The sequence below is a fragment of the Notolepis coatsorum genome (genome assembly GCF_963971535.1).
Source record: "Notolepis coatsorum genome assembly, chromosome: 20".
NCBI lineage: Eukaryota > Metazoa > Chordata > Actinopteri > Aulopiformes > Paralepididae > Notolepis > Notolepis coatsorum.
In genome coordinates, this window is record NC_140184.1 from 3,109,541 (window position 1) to 3,127,194 (window position 17,654).

General features: G+C 47.9%; 1 protein-coding gene across 1 annotated transcript in view; it reads right to left on the bottom strand.

Moving 5' to 3' along the window:
- The window catches only part of pkp3b (plakophilin 3b), a 69,047-nt gene that overhangs the window by 49,700 nt on the left and 1,693 nt on the right, over positions 1-17,654 (bottom strand). The window contains exons 3-6 of the mRNA XM_084337695.1: positions 13,781-13,985; positions 12,664-12,838; positions 10,948-11,065; positions 784-948 (exon numbers count right to left, since the gene is read on the bottom strand). Coding sequence (XP_084193821.1) covers positions 784-948; positions 10,948-11,065; positions 12,664-12,838; positions 13,781-13,985 — 663 coding nt within the window. The remainder of the gene's footprint in view (positions 1-783; positions 949-10,947; positions 11,066-12,663; positions 12,839-13,780; positions 13,986-17,654) is intronic.

The window sequence follows — 17,654 nt, forward strand, 5'->3', positions numbered from 1 at the left end:
TGAAAAACTACCCTACCCAGCTCACACCAGCCCCTGTCAATCATCTGACTTCTGGATTTACCTTTTTATTTCTCTTATTTTTTGGGATTATCTCCCACAAACCTGAACGGTATTTGCCATAAAACAGAACGCAGTTAGTTTCTCTACCTTTCTGTGAACGTCTTGCAAAAAACGGTGTTGCAATACGATGAAAAATGGTGGAGAAATTTACATTATAAAAAAGATGGCAGAATTCAGTACTGTATCTACAAAACCTTCTGTTTAATCATCTTCCCTTTATTCATTTGCTTAGATTTTTCAGGTCTGGTCAATTTTAGCATGGTGTTATTCACAGTCAAAGATAAGTTTTATTTATTTTTTTTAAATAGAATTGATATTCTCCTTTGGTTCATTACAATTTACTCAAGCCTAGTAACAGACACACTATTTATGACACTGATCCATATATGTCCCTAGATTCAGATACCAAGAACATGCAAATGGACCATTTACATTTATTTTTTAAATGCCCCATTTGCATGTTCTTGTTATCTGAATCTAGGGACATATATGGATCAGTGTCAGAAATAGTGTGTCTGTTACTAGGCTTGAGTAAATTGTTTATTCTACGTTCTTATGGAATGAGTGACAAAAAAGTAAAAAATAAAGTAAAAAAAAAAAACATATATATATATATATATATATATATATAAATTATTTATATTTTTTTATGGATGGAAGAGCCGCACATTGACGGGCTCGCGAGCCGCGGGTTGGCCACCCCTGATCCAAATGATCCCGTACCTCTTTGGCCTTCTTGCTCTGCGGGGTGAAGCAGCCGATGGCCTGACTCTCCCTGGTGGCCGAGGCCCGGGTGGGACCCTCCAGGCGCTGCCGTGCCGAGGGGGGGAGCTCCAGGTAGAGCTGGTAGGACAGGTTCCTCAAGATACACATGGTGTTCTCTACCCCCTGGGGAGAGGGGGGGGGGGGGGGGGGGGGGGGGAGGGAGGGGAGGGAGGGAGGGAGGGGGGAAGGGGAGGGAGCGGGGGAGGGGAGGGAGAGGGGGGAGGGAGGGTGGGAGGGGAGGGAGAGAGACGGAAGGAAAGACAGAAAGACAGACAAACACAAAGACAGAACGAAAGAAAGAAAGAAAGACATAAAGAAAGACAGAAAGAAAGAAAAAGAAAGAAAGAAAGAGGAGGGAGTGAGAGAGCGGAAGGAAGGAGAAAGACCAGGGAAGGATAGAGGGAGAGATAGAATAATAAAGGAAAGGTAGAGGTAAAGAGGAGAGATATGGAAGATGGAGAAGTGACATAATGTTGAATAATCAGTAAAAAATGTAAACGAATCATCCAGTCAGTAAAAACTATAAGTGTCACGTCTGAATGCACTGGGGCCTCACTACAGCCGAGCTAAACCACTACACTGGGCCTCACTACAGCTGAGCTACTGAATACACTGGGCCTCACTACAGCCGAGCTAAACCACAGCACTGTAGTTAAACAACATCCACAACAAATGACCAGAGAAAAACAGAGTTGACGATGTTACGTGTAGGATTTCTTCATTATTAATACCGGTATATCACAACCAAACAGAACATTTCTAGCAATAAAACCAGACCCTCGCTGTTAGAGAGAGAGCTGTCTCAGTGAGCTGCTTTGTGCATTAATTTGGGGGGGATTTGGGAGATTCTGGATCGGATATTCTCTGAATTCCTTTCCAACTGACTGGCAAATGACGTCTCTAATCCACCAAAGGAGAGAGCAGAAATACAGTTCTCCTGAACAAGGAGCAGGTCATGCGGGTGTGGGAGAGTAGTCAGCCTGGGCCAGAGGTACTGTTCTTCAGTTCTGTGCTCTACCTCCCGAGCCACTGTCTCCCCCATTCGATACCCAGGTAGTTCATCTTATCAGTGTCGGTGAGCCAATAAGCTTGTTTGTTCCAAGATATAACATTTCTTCAGTTCAACCACAATACAAAAGCATCCAAAGATTATGTAATGTTAATGTACCAAAGTTGCTTTGCAGCAGTATCAAAAAAGTATTTTTTTTATATTAAATAACACATCCATTTTTGAGAGTGTACCTTGTCATCTGTTTTTAGGGTGTAAGGGTAGAGAGGTGGTACCCTGTCCTCTGTTTTTAGGGTGTAAGGGTAGAGAGGTGGTACCCTGTCCTCTGTTTTTAGGGTGTAAGGGTAGAGAGGTGGTACCCTGTCCTCTGTTTTTAGGGTGTAAGGGTAGAGAGGTGGTACCTTGTCCTCTGTTTTTAGGGTGTAAGGGTAGAGAGGTGGTACCTTGTCCTCTGTTTTTAGGGTGTAAGGGTAGAGAGGTGGTACCTTGTCCTCTGTTTTTAGGGTGTAAGGGTAGAGAGGTGGTACCCTGTCCTCTGTTTTTAGGGTGTAAGGGTAGAGAGGTGGTACCTTGTCCTCTGTTTTTAGGGTGTAAGGGTAGAGAGGTGGTACCTTGTCCTCTGCTTTTAGGGTGTAAGGGTAGAGAGGTGGTACCTTGTCCTCTGTTTTTAGGGTGTAGGGTAGAGAGGTGGTACCTTGTCCTCTGTTTTTAGGGTGTAATGGTAGAGAGGTGGTACCTTGTCCTCTGTTTTTAGGGTGTAGGGTAGAGAGGTGGTACCTTGTCCTCTGTTTTTAGGGTGTAGGGTAGAGAGGTGGTACCTTGTCCTCTGTTTTTAGGGTGTAAGGGTAGAGAGGTGGTACCTTGTCCTCTGTTTTTAGGGTGTAAGGGTAGAGAGGTGGTACCTTGTCCTCTGTTTTTAGGGTGTAATGGTAGAGAGGTGGTACCTTGTCCTCTGTTTTTAGGGTGTAAGGGTAGAGAGGTGGTACCTTGTCCTCTGTTTTTAGGGTGTAGGGTAGAGAGGTGGTACCTTGTCCTCTGTTTTTAGGGTGTAAGGGTAGAGAGGTGGTACCTTGTCCTCTGTTTTTAGGGTGTAGGGTAGAGAGGTGGTACCTTGTCCTCTGTTTTTAGGGTGTAAGGGTAGAGAGGTGGTACCTTGTCCTCTGTTTTTAGGGTGTAAGGGTAGAGAGGTGGTACCTTGTCCTCTGTTTTTAGGGTGTAAGGGTAGAGAGGTGGTACCTTGTCCTCTGTTTTTAGGGTGTAGGGTAGAGAGGTGGTACCCTGTCCTCTGTTTTTAGGGTGTAAGGGTAGAGGTGGTACCTCTGTTTTTAGGGTGTAAGGGTAGAGAGGTGGTACCCTGTCCTCTGTTTTTAGGGTGTAAGGGTAGAGAGGTGGTACCCTGTCCTCTGTTTTTAGGGTGTAAGGGTAGAGGTGGTACCCTGTCCTCTGTTTTTAGGGTGTAGGGTAGAGAGGTGGTACCTTGTCCTCTGTTTTTAGGGTGTAGGGTAGAGAGGTGGTACCTTGTCCTCTGTTTTTAGGGTGTAGGGTAGAGAGGTGGTACCTTGTCCTCTGTTTTTAGGGTGTAAGGGTAGAGAGGTGGTACCCTGTCCTCTGTTTTTAGGGTGTAGGGTAGAGAGGTGGTACCTTGTCCTCTGCTTTTAGGGTGTAAGGGTAGAGGTGGTACCCTGTCCTCTGTTTTTAGGGTGTAAGGGTAGAGGTGGTACCCTGTCCTCTGTTTTTAGGGTGTAAGGGTAGAGGTGGTACCTTGTCCTCTGTTTTTAGGGTGTAAGGGTAGAGAGGTGGTACCTTGTCCTCTGCTTTTAGGGTGTAAGGGTAGAGGTGGTACCCTGTCCTCTGTTTTTAGGGTGTAAGGGTAGAGGTGGTACCTTGTCCTCTGTTTTTAGGGTGTAAGGGTAGAGAGGTGGTACCCTGTCCTCTGTTTTTAGGGTGTAAGGGTAGAGGTGGTACCTTGTCCTCTGTTTTTAGGGTGTAAGGGTAGAGAGGTGGTACCTTGTCCTCTGCTTTTAGGGTGTAAGGGTAGAGAGGTGGTACCTTGTCCTCTGCTTTTAGGGTGTAAGGGTAGAGGTGGTACCCTGTCCTCTGTTTTTAGGGTGTAAGGGTAGAGGTGGTACCTTGTCCTCTGTTTTTAGGGTGTAAGGGTAGAGAGGTGGTACCTTGTCCTCTGTTTTTAGGGTGTAAGGGTAGAGAGGTGGTACCTTGTCCTCTGTTTTTAGGGTGTAGGGTAGAGAGGTGGTACCTTGTCCTCTGCTTTTAGGGTGTAAGGGTAGAGAGGTGGTACCTTGTCCTCTGTTTTTAGGGTGTAAGGGTAGAGAGGTGGTACCCTGTCCTCTGTTTTTAGGGTGTAAGGGTAGAGAGGTGGTACCTTGTCCTCTGTTTTTAGGGTGTAGGGTAGAAGTGGTACCCTGTCCTCTGTTTTTAGGGTGTAAGGGTAGAGAGGTGGTACCCTGTCCTCTGTTTTTAGGGTGTAAGGGTAGAGAGGTGGTACCCTGTCCTCTGTTTTTAGGGTGTAGGGTAGAGAGGTGGTACCTTGTCCTATGCTTTTAGGGTGTAAGGGTAGAGAGGTGGTACCTTGTCCTCTGTTTTTAGGGTGTAGGGTAGAGAGGTGGTACCTTGTCCTCTGTTTTTAGGGTGTAAGGGTAGAGAGGTGGTACCTTGTCCTCTGTTTTTAGGGTGTAAGGGTAGAGAGGTGGTACCTTGTCCTCTGTTTTTAGGGTGTAAGGGTAGAGAGGTGGTACCTTGTCCTCTGCTTTTAGGGTGTAAGGGTAGAGAGGTGGTACCTTGTCCTCTGCTTTTAGGGTGTAGGGTAGAGAGGTGGTACCTTGTCCTCTGTTTTTAGGGTGTAAGGGTAGAGAGGTGGTACCTTGTCCTCTGTTTTTAGGGTGTAAGGGTAGAGAGGTGGTACCCTGTCCTCTGTTTTTAGGGTGTAAGGGTAGAGAGGTGGTACCTTGTCCTCTGTTTTTAGGGTGTAGGGGTAGAGAGGTGGTACCTTGTCCTCTGTTTTTAGGGTGTAAGGGTAGAGAGGTGGTACCTTGTCCTCTGTTTTTAGGGTGTAAGGGTAGAGAGGTGGTACCTTGTCCTCTGTTTTTAGGGTGTAGGGTAGAGAGGTGGTACCTTGTCCTCTGTTTTTAGGGTGTAGGGGTAGAGAGGTGGTACCTTGTCCTCTGTTTTTAGGGTGTAAGGGTAGAGAGGTGGTACCTTGTCCTCTGTTTTTAGGGTGTAAGGGTAGAGAGGTGGTACCTTGTCCTCTGTTTTTAGGGTGTAAGGGTAGAGAGGTGGTACCTTGTCCTCTGTTTTTAGGGTGTAAGGGTAGAGGTGGTACCTTGTCCTCTGTTTTTAGGGTGTAGGGTAGAGAGGTGGTACCTTGTCCTCTGTTTTTAGGGTGTAAGGGTAGAGAGGTGGTACCTTGTCCTCTGTTTTTAGGGTGTAAGGGTAGAGAGGTGGTACCTTGTCCTCTGTTTTTAGGGTGTAGGGTAGAGGTGGTACCTTGTCCTCTGTTTTAGGGTGTAAGGGTAGAGAGGTGGTACCTTGTCCTCTGTTTTTAGGGTGTAAGGGTAGAGGTGGTACCTCTGTTTTTAGGGTGTAGGGTAGAGAGGTGGTACCTTGTCCTCTGTTTTTAGGGTGTAAGGGTAGAGAGGTGGTACCTTGTCCTCTGTTTTTAGGGTGTAGGGTAGAGAGGTGGTATCTTGTCCTCTGTTTTTAGGGTGTAAGGGTAGAGAGGTGGTACCTTGTCCTCTGTTTTTAGGGTGTAAGGGTAGAGGTGGTACCCTGTCCTCTGTTTTTAGGGTGTAAGGGTAGAGAGGTGGTACCTTGTCCTCTGTTTTTAGGGTGTAAGGGTAGAGAGGTGGTACCTTGTCCTCTGTTTTTAGGGTGTAAGGGTAGAGGTGGTACCTCTGTTTTTAGGGTGTAAGGGTAGAGGTGGTACCCTGTCCTCTGTTTTTAGGGTGTAAGGGTAGAGAGGTGGTACCCTGTCCTCTGTTTTTAGGGTGTAAGGGTAGAGGTGGTACCTTGTCCTCTGTTTTTAGGGTGTAAGGGTAGAGAGGTGGTACCCTGTCCTCTGTTTTTAGGGTGTAAGGGTAGAGGTGGTACCCTGTCCTCTGTTTTTAGGGTGTAGGGTAGAGGTGGTACCCTGTCCTCTGTTTTTAGGGTGTAAGGGTAGAGGTGGTACCCTGTCCTCTGTTTTTAGGGTGTAAGGGTAGAGGTGGTACCCTGTCCTCTGTTTTTAGGGTGTAAGGGTAGAGAGGTGGTACCCTGTCCTCTGTTTTTAGGGTGTAAGGGTAGAGGTGGTACCTTGTCCTCTGTTTTTAGGGTGTAAGGGTAGAGAGGTGGTACCCTGTCCTCTGTTTTTAGGGTGTAAGGGTAGAGGTGGTACCTTGTCCTCTGTTTTTAGGGTGTAAGGGTAGAGGTGGTACCCTGTCCTCTGTTTTTAGGGTGTAAGGGTAGAGAGGTGGTACCTTGTCCTCTGTTTTTAGGGTGTAAGGGTAGAGGTGGTACCTTGTCCTCTGTTTTTAGGGTGTAAGGGTAGAGAGGTGGTACCTTGTCCTCTGTTTTTAGGGTGTAAGGGTAGAGAGGTGGTACCTTGTCCTCTGTTTTTAGGGTGTAAGGGTAGAGAGGTGGTACTTTGTCCTCTGTTTTTAGGGTGTAAGGGTAGAGAGGTGGTACCTTGTCCTCTGCTTTTAGGGTGTAAGGGTAGAGAGGTGGTACCCTGTCCTCTGTTTTTAGGGTGTAAGGGTAGAGAGGTGGTACCTTGTCCTCTGCTTTTAGGGTGTAAGGGTAGAGAGGTGGTACCCTGTCCTCTGTTTTTAGGGTGTAAGGGTAGAGAGGTGGTACCTTGTCCTCTGTTTTAGGGTGTAAGGGTAGAGGTGGTACCTTGTCCTCTGTTTTTAGGGTGTAAGGGTAGAGAGGTGGTACCTTGTCCTCTGTTTTTAGGGTGTAGGGTAGAGAGGTGGTACCTTGTCCTCTGTTTTTAGGGTGTAAGGGTAGAGAGGTGGTACCTTGTCCTCTGTTTTTAGGGTGTAAGGGTAGAGGTGGTACCTTGTCCTCTGTTTTTAGGGTGTAATGGTAGAGAGGTGGTACCTTGTCCTCTGTTTTTAGGGTGTAGGGTAGAGAGGTGGTACCTTGTCCTCTGTTTTTAGGGTGTAAGGGTAGAGGTGGTACCTTGTCCTCTGTTTTTAGGGTGTAAGGGTAGAGAGGTGGTACCTTGTCCTCTGTTTTTAGGGTGTAAGGGTAGAGAGGTGGTACCTTGTCCTCTGTTTTTAGGGTGTAAGGGTAGAGAGGTGGTACCCTGTCCTCTGTTTTTAGGGTGTAAGGGTAGAGAGGTGGTACCCTGTCCTCTGTTTTTAGGGTGTAAGGGTAGAGAGGTGGTACCTTGTCCTCTGTTTTTAGGGTGTAAGGGTAGAGGTGGTACCCTGTCCTCTGTTTTTAGGGTGTAAGGGTAGAGAGGTGGTACCTTGTCCTCTGTTTTTAGGGTGTAAGGGTAGAGAGGTGGTACCTTGTCCTCTGTTTTTAGGGTGTAGGGTAGAGAGGTGGTACCTTGTCCTCTGCTTTTAGGGTGTAGGGTAGAGAGGTGGTACCTTGTCCTCTGTTTTTAGGGTGTAATGGTAGAGGTGGTACCCTGTCCTCTGTTTTTAGGGTGTAATGGTAGAGAGGTGGTACCTTGTCCTCTGCTTTTAGGGTGTAAGGGTAGAGGTGGTACCCTGTCCTCTGTTTTTAGGGTGTAGGGTAGAAGGTAGTACCTTGTCCTCTGTTTTTAGGGTGTAGGGTAGAAGGTACCTTGTCCTCTGTTTTTAGGGTGTAGGGTAGAGAGGTGGTACCTTGTCCTCTGTTTTTAGGGTGTAGGGTAGAAGGTACCTTGTCCTCTGTTTTTAGGGTGTAGGGTAGAGAGGTGGTACCTTGTCCTCTGTTTTTAGGGTGTAGGGTAGAGAGGTGGTACCTTGTCCTCTGTTTTTAGGGTGTAAGGGTAGAGAGGTGGTACCTTGTCCTCTGTTTTTAGGGTGTAAGGGTAGAGGTGGTACCTTGTCCTCTGTTTTTAGGGTGTAAGGGTAGAGAGGTGGTACCTTGTCCTCTGTTTTTAGGGTGTAGGGTAGAGAGGTGGTACCTTGTCCTCTGTTTTTAGGGTGTAAGGGTAGAGGTGGTACCTTGTCCTCTGTTTTTAGGGTGTAAGGGTAGAGAGGTGGTACCTTGTCCTCTGTTTTTAGGGTGTAAGGGTAGAGAGGTGGTACCTTGTCCTCTGTTTTTAGGGTGTAAGGGTAGAGAGGTGGTACCCTGTCCTCTGTTTTTAGGGTGTAAGGGTAGAGAGGTGGTACCCTGTCCTCTGTTTTTAGGGTGTAAGGGTAGAGAGGTGGTACCTTGTCCTCTGTTTTTAGGGTGTAAGGGTAGAGGTGGTACCCTGTCCTCTGTTTTTAGGGTGTAAGGGTAGAGAGGTGGTACCTTGTCCTCTGTTTTTAGGGTGTAAGGGTAGAGAGGTGGTACCTTGTCCTCTGTTTTTAGGGTGTAGGGTAGAGAGGTGGTACCTTGTCCTCTGCTTTTAGGGTGTAGGGTAGAGAGGTGGTACCTTGTCCTCTGTTTTTAGGGTGTAATGGTAGAGGTGGTACCCTGTCCTCTGTTTTTAGGGTGTAATGGTAGAGAGGTGGTACCTTGTCCTCTGCTTTTAGGGTGTAAGGGTAGAGGTGGTACCCTGTCCTCTGTTTTTAGGGTGTAGGGTAGAAGGTAGTACCTTGTCCTCTGTTTTTAGGGTGTAGGGTAGAAGGTACCTTGTCCTCTGTTTTTAGGGTGTAGGGTAGAGAGGTGGTACCTTGTCCTCTGTTTTTAGGGTGTAGGGTAGAAGGTACCTTGTCCTCTGTTTTTAGGGTGTAGGGTAGAGAGGTGGTACCTTGTCCTCTGTTTTTAGGGTGTAGGGTAGAGAGGTGGTACCTTGTCCTCTGTTTTTAGGGTGTAAGGGTAGAGAGGTGGTACCTTGTCCTCTGTTTTTAGGGTGTAAGGGTAGAGGTGGTACCTTGTCCTCTGTTTTTAGGGTGTAAGGGTAGAGAGGTGGTACCTTGTCCTCTGTTTTTAGGGTGTAGGGTAGAGAGGTGGTACCTTGTCCTCTGTTTTTAGGGTGTAAGGGTAGAGGTGGTACCTTGTCCTCTGTTTTTAGGGTGTAAGGGTAGAGAGGTGGTACCTTGTCCTCTGTTTTTAGGGTGTAAGGGTAGAGAGGTGGTACCTTGTCCTCTGTTTTTAGGGTGTAAGGGTAGAGAGGTGGTACCCTGTCCTCTGTTTTTAGGGTGTAAGGGTAGAGAGGTGGTACCCTGTCCTCTGTTTTTAGGGTGTAAGGGTAGAGAGGTGGTACCTTGTCCTCTGTTTTTAGGGTGTAAGGGTAGAGGTGGTACCCTGTCCTCTGTTTTTAGGGTGTAAGGGTAGAGAGGTGGTACCTTGTCCTCTGTTTTTAGGGTGTAAGGGTAGAGAGGTGGTACCTTGTCCTCTGTTTTTAGGGTGTAGGGTAGAGAGGTGGTACCTTGTCCTCTGCTTTTAGGGTGTAGGGTAGAGAGGTGGTACCTTGTCCTCTGTTTTTAGGGTGTAATGGTAGAGGTGGTACCCTGTCCTCTGTTTTTAGGGTGTAATGGTAGAGAGGTGGTACCTTGTCCTCTGCTTTTAGGGTGTAAGGGTAGAGGTGGTACCCTGTCCTCTGTTTTTAGGGTGTAGGGTAGAAGGTAGTACCTTGTCCTCTGTTTTTAGGGTGTAGGGTAGAAGGTACCTTGTCCTCTGTTTTTAGGGTGTAGGGTAGAGAGGTGGTACCTTGTCCTCTGTTTTTAGGGTGTAGGGTAGAAGGTACCTTGTCCTCTGTTTTTAGGGTGTAGGGTAGAGAGGTGGTACCTTGTCCTCTGTTTTTAGGGTGTAGGGTAGAGAGGTGGTACCTTGTCCTCTGTTTTTAGGGTGTAAGGGTAGAGAGGTGGTACCTTGTCCTCTGTTTTTAGGGTGTAAGGGTAGAGGTGGTACCTTGTCCTCTGTTTTTAGGGTGTAAGGGTAGAGAGGTGGTACCTTGTCCTCTGTTTTTAGGGTGTAGGGTAGAGAGGTGGTACCTTGTCCTCTGTTTTTAGGGTGTAAGGGTAGAGGTGGTACCTTGTCCTCTGTTTTTAGGGTGTAAGGGTAGAGAGGTGGTACCTTGTCCTCTGTTTTTAGGGTGTAAGGGTAGAGAGGTGGTACCTTGTCCTCTGTTTTTAGGGTGTAAGGGTAGAGAGGTGGTACCCTGTCCTCTGTTTTTAGGGTGTAAGGGTAGAGAGGTGGTACCCTGTCCTCTGTTTTTAGGGTGTAAGGGTAGAGAGGTGGTACCTTGTCCTCTGTTTTTAGGGTGTAAGGGTAGAGGTGGTACCCTGTCCTCTGTTTTTAGGGTGTAAGGGTAGAGAGGTGGTACCTTGTCCTCTGTTTTTAGGGTGTAAGGGTAGAGAGGTGGTACCTTGTCCTCTGTTTTTAGGGTGTAGGGTAGAGAGGTGGTACCTTGTCCTCTGCTTTTAGGGTGTAGGGTAGAGAGGTGGTACCTTGTCCTCTGTTTTTAGGGTGTAATGGTAGAGGTGGTACCCTGTCCTCTGTTTTTAGGGTGTAATGGTAGAGAGGTGGTACCTTGTCCTCTGCTTTTAGGGTGTAAGGGTAGAGGTGGTACCCTGTCCTCTGTTTTTAGGGTGTAGGGTAGAAGGTAGTACCTTGTCCTCTGTTTTTAGGGTGTAGGGTAGAAGGTACCTTGTCCTCTGTTTTTAGGGTGTAGGGTAGAGAGGTGGTACCTTGTCCTCTGTTTTTAGGGTGTAGGGTAGAAGGTACCTTGTCCTCTGTTTTTAGGGTGTAGGGTAGAGAGGTGGTACCCTGTCCTCTGTTTTTAGGGTGTGGGGTAGAAGGTACCTTGTCCTCTGTTTTTAGGGTGTAGGGTAGAGAGGTGGTACCTTGTCCTCTGTTTTTAGGGTGTAGGGTAGAAGGTACCTTGTCCTCTGTTTTTAGGGTGTAGGGTAGAGAGGTGGTACCTTGTCCTCTGTTTTTAGGGTGTAAGGTAGAAGGTACCTTGTCCTCTGTTTTTAGGGTGTAAGGTAGAAGGTACCTTGTCCTCTGTTTTTAGGGTGTAGGGTAGAAGGTACCTTGTCCTCCGCTCTCTCGTCCTGCAGAGCGTGCTGGATGTAGGCGACCAGAGAATCCACCAGGCCTCTCGTCTCTCTCATCTGCTGCCTCGTCCTCTCGTTCACAGAGCTCAGGTTTCTAACCACACACCACGTGCACGCACATGGACACACACACACACACACACACACACACACACACACACACACACACACACACACACACACACACACACACACACACGACATGAATAACGATGCCTCGGACAGATAGTGAAAAGCTAAAATATTCATAGTATTCTCACGATGTGTTTTTGCCACAATAATGTCTCGATGCCACTAATCACCCGCTATATGATTGCGGTCACATTCCCTTGACCATTAAGATCATCAGCAGTCGCTACCTTTTTAAGAAAAAGTTAAGAAATATCCGGCTCTTGAGAAAATGTTGCAGTATAGCATTATTGTCTTTTATTTCGGGTAGCTATATTTATTTTATTTATGCAATGCAAATTGTTTGGTTCATAAAAAAAAAACAGCATCATTTTCATACATCACTATTGTGCTGGTTTCTATTGTGTTTTTTGTGTATTGTATTGTTCTGTTGTGTATTTTATTGCCATGCTGTAGGTCCAGCGGGCGAGAGCCAAGAATTCTGCTCTTTTCTGTATGAGATGCATTTGGTGGATGATGTCCACGTCGTACCCGTGTCTGTTCTGTGTGATATGGTGTCGTGTTGGTGCCATGTTGGTGCCATGTTGGTGCCATGTTGGTGCCATGTTGGTGCCATGTTGGTGCCATGTTGGTGCCATGTTGGTGCCAGACCAAGGACCACAATGGAAACAAGTCTCTGGCTTTATTGTGTTTTTATTTTAATAAAAAATTATTATTCCAAAATGTTTTGGGCTTTTTCTGTATTTTTCACCCATCCCAATTTTGTCGTTATGCCAATTCCCATCCGGGTCGTTGCGAGCATTGCCCCACTGTCGGCCTAGGGAGGGTGTAGAACTACCACATGCCTCCTCTGATACATGTGGAGTCAGCCAGCCGCTTCTTTTCACCCGACAGCGAGGAGTCTCACTGGGGGAACGTAACGCGTGCGGAGGTTCACGCTATTTCCCCCCGATCCCTTCCCTGCTGAACAGGCGCCCCGACCGACCAGTAGGAGTCGCTGTTTACAACGACCAGGACACATACCCCGCCGGCTTCCCACCCACTAACACTGCCAATTGTGTTAGTAGTTAGGACGACTGACCAAGCCGGAGGTACCGCTGACAGCGGGATTCCATCCCAGAGTCTCTGCGGTGGTAGGCGAGTGCTTAGTCCACTGCGCTACCCAGCCGCCCCTGGCTTTATTGAGTTTTATACTTTGACGTGTGTTGTCGTCTAATAAATCAAATCAAATAAAAAACAGTCACCTGCTGTTTGCGACCAAGATGTCTGCGATCAAATGCTATGAATTGAGTGTTGTGAACATGTGGCAGTAGAGAGGTGGGGCTCTCTTAGAGCAGGGATATGGGAAGACAGAGGGAGGAGAAGAGGAATATATTTGAATGTTTATGGATTGTTTTATACTATTCGAAAGGCAAAAGAAAACAGAACACATTTAAAAAAGATTTTTTACAAGTTACATACATCATCATGCACCCCGACATGAACAGTCATGCACCTCTATACTACAAACACCGGAACACTGGATCAGACGGGAAGGTCAAAGGTCAGGGGTCTGTGTGTTACCTGAGGCAGCCAGTGGTGTTGTAGAAGATGTCTTTCTCCGAGGGGCTGAGGTTGATGGACCCTGAGTCTCCGACGCTGCAGAGCGGGACCAGCACCCGGTCCGTCAGCTCAGACAGAGACTCCCGGGACAGCTTCTCCTTCAGGTTGTCTTTGGAGGACAAGTTCCACAGGATGCCTGTTAGGAACAACATGGAGAGAGTGAGAGGAGAGGAGAGGAGAGGAGAGCAGAGGAGAGCAGAGGAGAGGAGAGGAGAGAGGAGAGAGGAGAGAGGAGAGGAGAGAGGAGAGGAGAGGAGAGGAGAGAGGAGAGGAGAGCAGAGGAGAGCAGAGGAGAGAGGAGAAGAGGAGAGGAGAGGAGAGGAGAGGAGAGGAGAGGAGAGGAGAGGAGAGGAGAGGAGAGGAGAGGAGAGGAGAGGAGAGGAGAGGAGAGGAGAGGAGAGGAGAGGAGAGGGGGGGAGAGGAGAGGAGAGGAGAGGGGGGAGAGGAGAGGAGAGCAGAGGAGAGAGGAGGAGAGGAGAAAGGAGAGGAGAGGAGAGGGGGGAGAGGAGAGGAGAGGGGGGAGAGGAGAGGGGGGAGAGGAGAGGAGAGGAGAGGGGGGAGAGGAGAGGAGAGGGGGGGAGAGGAGAGGAGAGGGGAGAGAGGAGAGCAGAGGAGAGAGGAGAAGAGGAGAAGAGGAGAGAGGAGAGGAGAGGAGAGGAGAGCAGAGGAGAGGAGAGAGGAGGAGAGGAGAGGAGAGGAGAGGAGAGGAGAGAGGAGGAGAGGAAAGGAGAGGGGAGGAGAGGGGGGAGAGGAGAGGAGAGGAGAGGGGGGGAGAGGAGAGGAGAGCAGAGGAGAGAGGAGGAGAGGAGAGAGGAGAGAGGAGAGAGGAGAGGAGAGGGGGGAGAGGAGAGGATAGGGGGGGAGAGGAGAAGAGAGGAGAGGAGAGGAGAGGAGAGGAGAGGAGAGGAGAGGAGAGGAGAGGAGAGGAGAGGAGAGGAGAGGAGAGGAAGATAATGTATATGTAATATATCGTGTGTGTGTGTGTGTGAATAAATTCATTCATTCATTCATTCAATTAAGAGCTACCCGTAGTGAGAAACGTAGTGAGCGTAAACAAGACCTCTATCGGCGATCGTACCCGTGATGTTCTTGCGGAGCTCCTCGTCCGGTTCCTTCAGGACGCTGACCAGCCTCGTCACGCCGCCCGCCTCGATCAGAGCCGCCTTGTTGTCCGCGTTCTCGTAGATGACGTTCCGCGCAGCGCCGGTGGAGAACCGCTGGACCTCCTGACTCTCACTGGAGAACAGCTGCACCAGGGCAGGCACACCCCGCAGAGAGCGCACCTGGAGGGAGGGAGGGAGGGAGGGAGGGAGGGAGGGAGGGAGGGGGGGGAGGAGAGAGGGGGGGAGCGAGGGAGAGAGTGAGAGAATGAGAGAGAGGGAGAGGGAGAGAGGCAGAGAGAGAGCGAGACAGAAGAGAGATAGAGGGAGAGGCGGAGAGAGAGGGAGGGAGAGAGAGAGAGAGAGAGAGAGAGAGAGAGGGAGAGAGAGAGGGAGGGAGAGAGAGAGTACAGTGTATGACCCATGCTGTATACCTGTACATACACACACAACATGGATACACATAACACATACAGTGTACTATATATGCATATAATGTGACAGATCTCCTCCCCCCTCCTTTGGATACGTTTACTGATTAGTAGGGGTGGGAATCACCAGCTTCATCACGATACGATATCGATTCTTTGGACAACGATACGATATTTCCCGATATCACAAAGTCTGCCACGATACGATACAATACGATTCGATTCAGGTGCCTGCGATTGATATGAGACGATATTATGTGCCCATTTAACACAATCAGTAACATTTAAATCAACAAAAAAAAAGGCAATGGAACTATCATTTGACATTTTTATTTTTGAGCTCTTCCAGAGATTTAAATGAAAAACAATCTTTTGTTTTTAATACAAATAGACCTCCTGTTCACTGTTTTTGGTTAGCTTTAAAAAAAAAAAAAAAAGTTTATATTAATATCCTATTCACTGTCACAGAGCTGTATTTTGGCTGGAAAAGGCATACTGGGTGTCCGAAGGTGCAGTACCGGCCAGATCCTGGTAGTGGCGCTGTCTCTAGAATGCAGTCCTTCCCAGTCCCTAATGGACCTCTGCTGTTCTCTCTATGGCTCTACAGCTTAGCTTAGTTAGCTTAATTTCAACGTTAATTTCGGTATTTAACGCGACGTGGGCATAAAAGAATGGCGAGGATGGAAAGCATGTTAGATGCATTTGACCCGTTGTGGGAAAAAAACAACAGGCACTTATTTTGGGTCACAAAATAGGCGGACTCTGAAGCAATGCTGTCTAACGTTAACACACGCTGCTACTGAGCTACTGTTGTTCCGGCCGGGCGGATATGCTCACCAGGGGATTTTCAAATCGCAATATGAATCGATCTTTTTACGTTGCATCGATCCTATTTTATAATTGATAATAGATCGATATATCAATCTGGATCGATGTATCATCCCACCCCTACTGATTAGTACTGATAGAACACACCTGCACAGCCTTTAGTCACACCCACCTCACATGCACACACTCCCGACACACACACTAGCTGATTAGTACTGATATAGTACACCTGCACATAATTAGTTGACACACACCTCACCTGTGCACACACATCATGAAAGACCCTCACCACCCCAATAACAGCCTGTTTCAGCTGCTGAGGTCAGGCAGACGCCTGCGAACCCCAGCTACTAGGACAGAGCGGCTGAGGCTCAGCTTGTTCCCCCAGGCCATCAGAGCCATGAACAATGAACATTGAGTGCTCAGAACATTGAACTATCCACACACAAGCACACATGAACACACACACGACACGCACGCTGTGCACGCTCACACACGAGCAGCCACTTAACACTTTAACATGAGCGGGCACACACTCATGTCGCACACACGCACACTTATGGCCAAAGGAAAGGACACTTTAAATTAGAATAACAGGAACAGTGTATTGCACTACCAAAGCTAACTAGCATGTCCCATATGCTCTGTAAATAACTATGTACAGATACCGAGATGTCACTCCATGTTACCTGTTACCTGTTTACTGCACAATGTTGTTTTTTCATTTTTGATTCTATTATATGTTGTACCACTGTATTGCACATCGTTGTGGGCAAGACCATCCGCATTTCATTGTATACCTGTATGCCGTGACAATTAAAACTCTTGACTTGACTTGACATCGTCCCACACACTACAAAGCCACTTGGTTAGTCAGGAGTAAGTTGAGCGGAGTGACAGCACACCAGCCTCGCGCGAGGGTGAGCGGGCGGCGACCAGCGCTTCACTTTTGCTCCCATGTTAGCGGACATAGCTGTGCCCACTAGGCTTGGGCGGTATGACGGTATTACGGTATACCAGGGTATTTCGAAATCCCGTCGGTATGATTTTCAATACCGTGACGTCACAGACTGTGCGCCAAATCACAGATGCGTTGCTTGTAGTGCACAGCACGTGCCAGCAGAGGGCAGGGCAGTCTGTCTTTCCCTCTCTCAGTCAGAGCTCACGTGCATGTTCCTGTGGGTCTTCCATCTCGCATGAGTCGCATGTGTGTATTAATCTGCACGACAAATAAAGACTTATTCTTCTATAGAATGCGGTTATGGACCGGTGGCCGTCCGTTTATTAAGGTCGAATGATGGGTCCACTTCCAGACATTGGATGATTGTGGATTCGGGTATCGTTTTTCTAACGTTTTGAAATTGATTCGTGCATGAATGTGGACCCGGGGACAGGGAAGTTATGTTATGGTTAAGCGTATGGAAGATGAGTTATGAATGCCGGGAGTGTATGTTTGGTAAACCACTCCAGTTCGATTGTGTGTGTGCGTATTGGCTTCGGTGATACAGGGGTTTAACGGCTTAAGCTGGGTTTCGATTATCAGTGCAGATAAAATTTTGTGCATCTGTATGTGTAGTTGTGTACTACTGTCGTGAGTTTGTGAGTCACATTGGTCTAATTTCAGCCTCCGTTAACGTTATTTGTTCCGTATGACTCGTTTCATATCTGTGTGTCTCGAATGGCCGTGCTGCAACTCTGTGCAATTTGTTTACGTTGGTAAGACGGGTCGCTAAGGAATTTAGGTTCGAGGTTGAAGAAAGTGCACTTTTAGGTTGAAAGAACGGCCCTAATATCAAAGTGTTTCAACGTGTTATTGTTAACTCTTCTTCTTCAATCTTCAAACGGGGACTGACTTCGCAATAGACTAGGCATTTACAGCTGTTCCAATGTAAATGTGCCTTCCTCTGTGCACTTTCGCCCGCTCTGAAGTCGGACTCGGTGTGCCAGGAGTTGGAGTTGTGGTGTAGAGAGAGAGAGAGATTTCAGAGCTGTGACGGTGAGAGGTAGTGAGAGGTGAGAGGAAAGCGAGTAGGTGTTCTTTGTGTACTGGACCCTGGACTGGCTGAGATTCTCCCTTGTGTACTGACCCTGGACTGGCTGAGATTCTCCCTTGTGTACTGACCCTGGACTGGCTGAGATTCCCCCTTGTGTACTGACCCTGGACTGGCTGAGATTCTCCCTTGTGTACTGACCCTGGACTGGCTGAGATTCCCCCTTGTGTACTGACCCTGGACTGGCTGAGATTCCCCCTTGTGTACTGACCCTGGACTGGCTGAGATTCCCCCTTGTGTACTGACCCTGGACTGGCTGAGATTCCCCCTTGTGTACTGACCCTGGACTGGCTGAGATTCCCCCTTGTGTACTGACCCTGGACTGGCTGAGATTCCCCCTTGTGTACTGACCCTGGACTGGCTGAGATTCTCCCTTGTGTACTGACCCTGGACCGGACGACTACGCTGAGTATTGAACAATCCCTTTTTCTGTCTGTGAGCCTGTTTTGTGTTTTCGACCATTCTCTTGCTTATCAAACTGGATTTTTTTCCTTAATTCAATAATTATTCGTATTGATTGATATTGCTCTTGTGTGGACCTT